The sequence below is a fragment of the Urocampus carinirostris genome, chromosome 1 (assembly GCF_059441175.1).
Source record: "Urocampus carinirostris isolate Australia breed hairy pipefish chromosome 1, RoL_Ucar_1.0, whole genome shotgun sequence".
NCBI lineage: Eukaryota > Metazoa > Chordata > Actinopteri > Syngnathiformes > Syngnathidae > Urocampus > Urocampus carinirostris.
The window spans coordinates 23,205,238-23,216,318 of NC_142349.1; the positions used below are offsets into that span (position 1 = coordinate 23,205,238).

General features: G+C 39.4%; 1 protein-coding gene across 6 annotated transcripts in view; it reads right to left on the reverse strand.

Moving 5' to 3' along the window:
- Positions 1-8,845, reverse strand: part of gpatch8 (G patch domain containing 8) — a 35,623-nt gene extending 26,778 nt beyond the window's left edge. For 5 of the 6 annotated variants that reach the window (XM_088330698.1, XM_088330727.1, XM_088330692.1 and 2 more), the window contains exons 1-3: positions 8,714-8,786; positions 2,876-2,953; positions 146-182 (exon numbers count right to left, since the gene is read on the reverse strand). Coding sequence is in view for 1 of the 6 variants with exons in the window: in XM_088330683.1 (XP_088186809.1) it covers positions 2,876-2,953; positions 8,714-8,758 (123 nt within the window). In the remaining 5 variants the exon portion in view is untranslated. Of the gene's footprint in view, positions 1-145; positions 183-2,875; positions 2,954-8,713 lie in introns of all 6 variants that reach the window. The other variant, XM_088330683.1, reaches the window with a different exon arrangement.
- Between the last annotated feature and the right edge of the window lie 2,236 nt (positions 8,846-11,081).

Sequence of the window (11,081 nt, forward strand, 5' to 3'; positions counted from 1 at the left end):
AAGAGACTGAGAAGGAGGTAGAAAGACTAGAGAATGAGAATTTAACAGTAGTGAGTGAGAGCAAGAAAGAGACCGAAACAGTCAAGAATAGCGTTACAAGGACCCTACCGACAGGAGTAAGAAAGCAGAGCGTGCAAATACAAACCAGGTCATTGCTGCTTAGCTAATAGGGGGCCAATTCGCTGCAGGAGAGAAATGTCGAACACCCCAAGTTGTGTACAATAAGATAACTGTCCTACAAACACAAACAAATTCTAAGCTACATACACACACACACGCACGCACGCACACACGCACACACGCACACACACACACACACACTTGCACGCAACACAAACGGAGCCATTTACTTCAATGTGCTTTCCCAATTGGGGAGTGGAGTAAGCAATGCTCAAGGGTATGGGGTTAATAAATAAAACACAGTTGAAACCAGAAGACACATTGAACACTTTTAGGTATGAAAAAACACTCAAGTTTAAGAAATCAAGTAATTGTATCTTTTGTGTAGAGTGGCATTCAGCCCATAATGCTACAGTACTTATTTTAATGTGGATGAAGACACATTTCCACCATTTTTACCTCATATGTAACAAAGTTATTTAGATTTGTTCTTGATTTGTTCTCAAATGCATATCCTAGAATAATACACCAACATTTTAGGGACATAGACCATTCTCCTTCCTGAGTTACACCAAAGTACTTTACATTCCCATGGTGTTTAGACTAGCTTATAAACAAGTGACTCAACAAACATGGCACCTTAATTCCTTTGTATTTCCCATCAAAGGATCGAGACAATGTAAATTTCAATGAATCTCCTTCAATATCTTTGCAGATTTTTTATGAATTTCAGGTGAACCTCACAATATGGCTCGTCTCTGAGAAAACTTAAATATTTTAATTTTAAGACAAGCTTTGCATTGTAATGCAAATATTTATTCTTACTGTATGCAAACTTCTACAAAACTATATAATTATTGTGGCATTTGGAAAATAAATATAATTTTGAAAACCATAACTTTTAATATTATTACATTTCACATGAAAGTTTATATACGTTTTCTTACTACAATGCATGTCAACTGTAGGTTTCAACTGTGTACAGAAGGTATAGAAAGTAATTATGCCCCTCGAATTTTTTCCCTCTATGTCAGGCGTGGCCAACCCAGCCTATAGCCACTTGTTCGGCATGTTTTTGGAGTTTCTCTGCTTGAATAAAGATGATTGAAATTACTAGGCTTGACATCAAGCTTCTGCATAGCTTGCGAACAAGCTCATGATTTGTATCACCAGAGTATTAGAAGAGCGAAAACTGAAAAACATGCCGGACATGCAGCTCTGGGTTGACTACTCTTGCTCCGTGTCATTGCACCAATTTGCCAAAATCAAAAAGGTTGATTTGATTTATCGTTAATGTACACTCAGCAACTCATCTCGACATAAAAATAAAATTCTAAATTTTTGGAATTGTGATTTAAAAAACAAAACGGATATGTTCCTTGGTCACAAGTATTCAGACCCTTTTGCAGTGACATTCATATTTGACTCAGGTACTATCCATTTCCTCTGATCCTCCTTGACACAGTGCTAATCCTTTGAATCCACCTATGTTTAATTTGACTTGATTAGGAAAGGCATAACCTATCTACTTATAAACTCACAGCGCATGTTAGACCAAATGAGGTCGGAGGAACTGCACAAGGAGCTCAAAAACATATGTGCCAAGGCACAAATCTGGCTATAGTTACTAAAATATCTTTGTAGCAATAAAAGTTACTCAAAGTAGTAATCCTAAAATAACTAATCCTAAGAGAACTAATCCAAAGGTACGATGAATGCTACCAAGAATAGCAATGTAATGGAGGGAAACCTACTCCAGTGATCAAGACCTCAGACTCGGCCATAGATTCACCTTTCAACAAGACAATAGCCCTAAGCACACAACTAAAATGACAACAGACTTGGGCTTCAGAGCAACTCTGTGACTATTCCTGACTGGCTCACCAAGAGCCCTGACCTAAAACCAATGAGTATCTCTGGAAAGACCTGAACATGACTGTCTACCAACATAGACAATCCAACCTGACAGAATGAAAGAAGATCTGCAAAAAAAGAATGGCAGAGGATCGCCAAATGTAAATATAAAAACATTGTTGCATCAATCTCAAGAAGAAACATGGCTGCTTGTACTCAGTACTGAACACAAGGTCTGAATGACCATGTGATATTTCTGTTTTATTTTTATTTTTTCAATAAAAGTTCAAAACATTTTTATCTGTCAAGATGGGTGTGCCGAGTGTACCTAAATGACAAATGAAATTAAGTTTTTAATTTTTCTATTTTGGCAAATGGTTGCAATGGCACAGAGTGAAAAAATGTCAAGGGGTCCCAATACTTTCCAAATCCACTGAGTGTAAGTCACTTTCCATTTAGTCCACACTGTACCTCTACAGTTTAAAATAAAATAAAATAATTATTTTAACAACTTCCTCAATAAATTCATAAAATAATTCACATTACACTTGATCAACAATGCTTTATCCACTCCGTTGTCTTGCTAAAACTCATCCCGTAGTCTCAAAAAAGAGCTAATGATGATGTTTTTAACATCAACTAAACCCAAACATCTACCCATCCCATCTACCATCAACTTAAATGCCACAAAGGAAATGGATAGCAGATGACGGAGACCAGGTTTTAGATGTATTAATGAACACTAGAAGGGGGTTTCTAATTGTAAAATCAATGTAAACAACAGTTAATAATAATATTAAAATTAAAAATTGAATTAGATTTTAAAAAAAAAGACTGTCTGGACGAATCATCCACTCTCACAGCTGGTCCAATGTTGCAGGACAACAGGTTGAAGCCTTACCGATTCAATGGGCTTGTCCAAGGATGCCTGCTCCAGCTCCACTTGGCCATCTTCATACTGGTCAAAGTGATTCCCACCCTGAGTGACACAAATTCAAAAAGCCAATTTTACACACGACTCATTTCATACTTTATTTACCATTATCACTTTGTAAATATTTTAATTTCTCAAAAGAATATTGACAAAACTTCACTTCAAACACATCACTATAATGACCAATAGGAAGTGCTTGTAAGTCAGACTGATGCCTGTGGAGGAGAGGCAAAGGTTACAGTACGTCTTGTCAAGTATGCCGACCTTTACATGAGCAGTAAATGTAAAGAGTCCAAAAATAGACATCCTTTTGCTTGACTAAAACGGTGCTGAAATGTAAACAGTGTCAGACGCAACGAACATTGACAAGAAATAGCATATGTTTATATCTTGCAAACGCAATTATAAATCCACAACTAGTCATTTTTAACCAGTGATATATGCACACAACATAGGTTGCCGTTACTTTTCCAAGCATGTTTTGACAAAGACATTATTTCAAGAAAGAAAAAGTATGTGTAATTCAATTGAAAATCTTGTTCATTGGGGTAAAAGAATCTGACATTTTATTTAAGGCTCCAATGGGAAAAAATATATAAATATAGTACAATGTATTGTTTTTTTTCCAGTTCAGCTTCACCATTAATCGACAGTGGTCTTACAAGCACAACCAACTAACCCACCATTAATTGATTTGATGCTATCCAGGATCCCTCCCACAATTTCACATTCAACCAGGAGACTACAGCAGCGCTCACGAAGCCTGAGAGGGAAGGATTAATTTGAGTAGAATTGCCGTGGAAGAACAAATCGATATCGGCGCCACACACTCAGTCTCACTCTCCTTTGTGTGACTTTGCTATCAGGCCACTGCATGCGCTTACAGTGGTGCACTAATCAGCAGTTAACTTGTATTCTCCAGACACTGCTGCAGTACTTTCCAATATGCAGTGGAAAATAAAAAGGATTTGCTTGACAGAGATTCATTTGATAGATGTGCAACGAAGAATTTTGTGTCAAACTGCATTTTACTTTACTTGTTGTGAAATATGCTGTGATTGGCTGGCAATCAGTCCAGAATGTCCCATGCCCACTGCGCTGAGTCAACTGAGATGGGCTCCAGCACCATTACGAACCTTGTTAATGACCAAGTGGGCAAAATAAAAATATTATATAACTAAAACCTATAACAAAATCATTAGAAACCTTAAGAAGATCATGGGTTTTGAAATAAAATCCAAAATTGTGTATTTTTATTTTAAGAGGCCAATTTCATTCTGTTGATTTTCCAAAAATATTTTCTTTTTATTTGGGTTCCATTGTGCTTTTTGTTTTATTTTATCTTACAATTGAATAAAACTGTAAAAACAGCTTTGCATGACAAATGACCATCAGGCTTACACACAAAGCACGTTTAACACCTTCCCACTCATTAAATAATTTTTCAAAACTAAATCAAAATGAAAGAATGATCACCTCTTCCTCAGTTAAACCAAAGAGTAAATTATCTACTTTTCTATAGCACTTTAACCAGTCCCTTCAGACCTCCCACAGTGCTTAATTATGTACTTAACTTTTAAGGTACGACATAGCTATGTCAGGGATGCAAGGCACTTACCTGCTTATATGGGCATCAGTGTGTTGCCCAAGGACACTTTGACATTTAGCTCGGAGGAGCCAGGAATCAAACCTGCCACCTTTTGGTCCCAAAATGAGCTCGCTTACTCCCAAGCTACTGCAAACCCCAAATGTTCCCACCCAATCTTGAATCACAGAGCCACGCCATATACTGTATTTTAAGACAAAATTAAACAAAACCACCAAACCCACTATCCAGACAAAATCTTATTTTTTAGCACATTTGATTTCACTGTGTGATGTAAGATGTGATAAAATGTATGAAATTATAATAATGCCTGACCCCGTGTCAACAAATATACCACTTCAGCAACAGTTATTTTGTAAAAATGTTACAAAATACTGCAAGTTTCTAGCTTTTTTTCCCTTTAGTACATTGGGCGTGTGTGAGAGAAAGAAGCGTGATGTGTGTGCAGAGATCCGCACACTCCTACAACGCATGAAAAGAGCAATTTCTGGTTCCCGATCCGTATGAACTCATGAAAAGAGCCAGATTAGGTTCCAGAGCCCAATGTACTCGGGAGAAGAGCCATATTTGGCTCCCGAGCCCTCAAGAGAAGAGCCATATTTGGCTCCCGAGCACTCAGGAAAAGAGCCATATTTGGCTCCCGAGCACCCAGGAAAAGAGCCATATTTGGTTCCAGAGCCCTATGCACTCATGAAAAGAGCCAAACACATTTGATACAAATTACTTAGCTAAACTATTTAAATCAGTTATGTTTAGAAGGCACAGTTGGCATAATTGTTTTAGTTGCAAAAAATGAAAACAAATGTTAAGAAATAAGCAAATAAATATGAAATAATAATCAAATCAAAATATTTTATCTTTTTTGCGTTTCCCCCTTATATTCGGTTTATTGTAAATCTGAACCCATTATTGACTCCTTTTTTACATACTCCATCCTGATTTGCACACAACTTACAACGTGAATGAAAATGTTTTATCCATTATTGTTCATCCATCCATTATCTGCACTGCTTGTCCTCAGTAGGGTCGTGAGGGTGCTGGATCCAATCACAGCTATCATTGGGCAGTTGGCAGGGGACACCCTGAACTGGTTGCAGAGCACGCATACAGACAACTCACTAACACATCCGCACCTAGGGACGATTTGGACCGGCAAATTAACCTGACATACATGTTTTTTGGAATGTGGGAGAAAAACAGAGTGCCCGGTGAAAACCCACGCACGCATGGGGAGAACATGCAAACTCCGCACAGGAAAGCTGGTGTTAGGGAAGTTATAGTTTGATTATAGTTTAAATGTGCTTTCGTATTATTTTATCCTCAAAGGTACCTTAACGAAGCTAGAGATTAGATCCAGGTGTGCTGTTTGTATTCTTACTAGAATTGTATCCTCTTGGGATCTGCTAACTATTAATGAAGATGTCTTTCACTTTAGTGCCAGGAAGTCTGTTCACCAGGTTACCTGCCCTTGCTACACTCCCTCGATTTTGCAGTAACTCATTGTTCTTTTATGTTACAAAAGTTTCACTTTTCTCAGCGTTCATTTATTGTGCTTGTACGCCATCTAGCGATCAGCATTATATTGCCTTATTTAATCATGTGATCTTGTTTAAGCCAATTAGATGTGTTGTTTTACGCCTGTGTTTTGAATAAAAAGGCAAGTAGTTCTCGAATGGGTGTCTCTTCTCTATGAGCGAATCTTAGAACAATTCTAGGGGAAAGCTCAGGTGGGATGCACCTCCGATGAAAGGGCTACCCAAAATCAATCTCGACTGTGTTTTATTCTTTATCTATCTATCTACCTTGGTCATATCCCTCAAGAGGGGTGACCGACAGCAAGACACACACATACAATAACAAAGAAAATAAAAGGGAAATAAATAACAAACAAAAAAACACACAACATTTTTTGGACAATGGCCAACCCAATTGCCCAAACACTCAAACAAGTTAGGCACCTCGGCACCCAAGTTGGTCATGCTTTCGTCCCGCCAGATGAAACGGGACAACAGAAAGCGGCCATGTCACTCGGGTCAGGGTGACACAACACACTCTTTTGTTCAACAGCAGGGCCCGACAGCTTTCACTGGTTTACACCTGCCGCATCAAACGGGTGCCCAGCCCATCCTTAAGAACGCGTCCACAATCCCACTATCCTTTCACAACACCTCTCCACTCCTTTCTATAACCAACAAGAGCTCTAGCTTCCGTTATATTTAGACCTCTTTCCTGCAGTGCACTCATAACACCATGCATCCGCGTCAATCGCGGTCTTCCTCTTGGTCTCCTTCCATTGACTTCTGCTTTGTAGATCCTCTTCAACATTCGCTCTTCATCCATCCTCTCCATGTGTCCAAACCAACAGAGTACTCGCTTATCAACACGCTTGCTCAGTTCCACGACTACTCCAGTTCTGTCTCTCACAATTTCATTTGTCAGTCTATCCAATCTTGTCACTCCTAACATAGTCCTCAAAAACATTCAACTTCCTTCTTAAATCTGCGTTCAGGCTCCAAGTCTTCGCACAATACACCACAGTCGGCACAATCACACTCTCATACAGTCCCTTCTTAACATCCATACTCATACTCTTGTGTTTCATCACTCTCCTCAGAGCACCCAAAACCTTGCTTCCTTGATTCACTCTGTGCAATACCTCACACTCCATTCCACCAACTGCAGCCACATCACAACCCAAGTACCCAAAGCTTTCAACTTCTTCCACCACCTGTCCATGCAAGCTGATTTCTAACGTCATGCCCACTCCATCACGTGAACACTTCATTTTATTCTTTACTTTAAAATAATCTCGAGTTTTAACCTTGACAAGTAGTAGTTGGATTTCATCCCATGACAACCAAACATATTTAAATGCCAGTCCCTAGAAGGGAATTTATTAAGAGTTCCAATCAATTCTGAATTCTTTACACTTAAAATAACAGTGAGATGAGTTTGGTGAGTTTCTTGCTTTGTAAATAACACTCCTCTGTAAAGAACAATGCAGGTCAAGAGAACACAGATAGATAGATAGATATAGATATAGATATAGAGATAGAGATAGATAGATAGATAGATAGATAGATAGATACTTTATTCATCCCCGAAGGGAAATTCACATGTCGTTAATGGCAATATCCATGAATGCTTCCTAGTGGCTAGTCGCTCAGAACCAGGCAGTGGCTCACAGTTTAACCGGTCTGATTACTGTCAATTCTGCATGTGCAAAACAAGGGCGCTGCTCAACGGACACATTCAGATTCCATTTCCACCATAACCAGCAGTCACGCAGTTCCCATTAAAAGCAAATTGAATTGAGTTTTAATTTCAGTATTTTGCATTGGGTGTGGTCACAAAACAAAGGTAACCGAATCATGAAGCATTTTCCAAGTGCGGCGTTGTACAATGGAGCAGTACAATATGCAGCTTTACCAGGGCAAATTGTTTAATTTGTAACAATTGGTGATGGTGGTACAATTTACTGCTTTTCCAGGTACACAAGTGAGACTAATGTGGAGGGTTTTTCTTGCAGAATTATTAGAGAATGAGCACAAAGTGACTTGAGTGCTTATACACACACACATATATATATATATATATATATATATATATATATATATATATATATATATATATACACACGTTATATAGCATACTAATGTGAGATTTTAGAATGGGAAAAAAAGTAATCTGAGTGAAATTAATAACCAGACACTAACCGAAAACGCTCACAGGGTTTCGCAGAATAGCCCAAAAGAAAACGCTGTTCTCGTTGTATAGAAATGTCAAGCCCAATGCGCATTATCAGCACTTGTTAGCGGCGTGCTTGTTGGCTAGCCTTTGCGCGTTAGCATTTGTCGATAAATACTAGTCTTGTCAAGGTCATTAAAGAGCAATGCAGTGTCAATTGTCAAGTGTACTGCGGCGTCGTTTTATGCCGTTATTGTCACAGAGGCAAACGAATGTTGCAGCTCATTAAAAGTACGCTCGGCGTCAATGTTGAGAATACCGAAGCAACGAAAGGGGAAGTGAAATGACAAGCGCCGCAGTGCACCGTTGTTAGCCTAGCTAACTTTGAGTGCTAACGAACGAGACAGATGCAGAATTAATTCAGCTGTCGTTATTCGCGTTGTATACGAGCGTTCCAACACATCATAGGATACGCGCCACGATAAAACGGAAAGGCATGGGTCGCGTTGTACCTGGAAATCCCGTTCTTCGTTGAAACGAGAAAATCTGTCGGCCATTTTCTAAACACAGCAGCTTCTCTTTACTGACAGTGTGTGTCCCCCGGCGGAGCAGACCGCTGTGATGCGCACTAGGTAAACTATTAGCTGTTCGTTATCCCCGTCTTCCCTTACATTAGAAAATAAGTTAATGGGAGAGTCATTTTTGAACATTCAGTCAAAAATTCTGGAACACCTTTTTTCCTTATATGTATTTTTAAAATGAAGCATTAGTAACAAATACTGTATATTGGGCCATGGGTGTAACCAGCCCGGTTCTGGGGGTGGTCAAGCGCCTCCAAATTCAACTCAAGTACCCTTAAAGATTATAGACTTTAAAAAACTTCCTTTTCCTAAATACAGGACAGGGTAGGCTTAAATGTGAACAAGACAAAAATGTGAACTACGCAGCGATGGAAATTCCTCACTGCCTTGAGATGGTTCAGTCCATTTGAATCCTACCACCCCTCTTTAAAAGAAATCCCATCCAGAATAAAATTTAAGATGTATTCTGAAAATGTTGTATTTCCTCCTCATCACTCCTCATCAGTTGACCACATTATCACCACATTTTGATGAATTATCTAATAACCATTTACTATAAAAAGTTATGAATTGATACAGATTTTTCTGATGCTGAATTCTTATCTTTGGGGCCTAATGAAAATGAAAAACAAATGTTTTAACCAGGTGCTCAGCACCCCCGAAGCTCTGAACTTAAAAATCATCCCTGTATTGGGCAAAAAAAATGATGGTCACTTGATCATAGTTTTAAATACAGTATTATAAGAATAAGAATTGTTTTTATTGTCATTGATAGCAATGTAGTGAAATATTTTCTGAACAAAATTAGACATAGCACCCAAAAATAAACACGTAACAATGACTAAAAAGCATGATGTAAAAATAATGTATGGATAAATAGGCAAGAATATTTACACCAGGGTACACATGGTAGAAATAAACTCTCACAGGGGCGGGACTAGAGAGAGAGAGAGAAAGAGAGAGAGAGGTGAAAGGAGGGAGACAGAGAGTGAGGGGGGAGAGATATTGGGAGAAAGAAGAGAGATTGAGAGAAAGAGAGAGAAAGAGAGAAATACAACTCCAGTTGCTTTGTGTGTGGAGATATTTCAATCTCCAAGTCATTTTTCTCTTCCGCTTCTCTCAGTATTCTCGCAGGCTGCATGTTTCACACTCTCCTGCTTGGAGACTGGCCTGTGTTTTAAGTACATCGGAACCAATTAATGTAAAATAGTGCAATGGTAATTAGCAACGCTATAATTTCGAATTCCATCCATCCATCCATTATCTGCACCGCTTATTCTCAGTAGGGTTGCAGGGTGCTGGAGCCCATCCCAGCCATCTTCGGGCAGTGGGCAGGGGACACACTGAACTGGTTGCCAGCCAGTCGCATGGCATAATTCCAAAATGAGTCAATAAAAAAGACTTGGATACCAATTTTTCTATTCAATAGGCAAGATTGACGTGTTTTTCTTAGTCTTGTGCGATGTTTTAGTGTGATCATGGCCCTGAGGACTGTCCTGAGACACATAGGTGGTAGCCGGGATGAGAGAAGTCCTTTTGAATGGAATTAGCTCTTCTGCAGAATCGCAAGCCGGCAATGTTCTTCAGACTGTGCCTCCATCTAGTGGTACAATTGGGCTTGGTGTGTCTTTTCAGTTAACTCTCGTCGATAATGTAATCAAAATTCGGATTTTAAGGAACATTGAATAAGACCAAAAACATTGCACGTTGATCACTTTTACTACTAAAATGTTTTCTCTTCCAGTCTTACACTAAAGCACGGGGTCGTTTGCATTACGTATTACCAGGGCGATTTTAAGTTCAGAGCATTGGAGGTGCCAAACATCCAGTGTCTTATCTCTCTTCCCTTCCACCAACAACCACATAAAACATAGTTCATTCATTGAAAAAAATAATGCATTCATTTAAATAGATTAATAACAGGGCGGCATACCGGCTGGGTTTGTAGGATGCAGCCCCACAGTGCAGAGGTTCAGGGTTCAGGTCCAGCTACTACGGCCTCCCCGTGTGGAGTTTGTATGTTCTCCCCGTGCCTGCGTGGGTTTCCTCCGGGCACTCCGGTTTCCTCCCACATTCCAAAAAATTCCATGTCAGGTTAAGTGGCCGGTGCAAATTGTCCCTAGGTGTGAATGAGGGAGTGAGTCGTCTGTCTCTGTGCCCCCTGCGACTGTCTGGTCACCGGTTCAGGGTTTTTCCTGCCCACTGCCCGTAGATGCCTGTGCTCGAGCACCCATGCGACCTAACTGAGGAAAAGCAGTGCAGAACATTGATTAATAAATAAAGGTTTTACCTCTGTGTT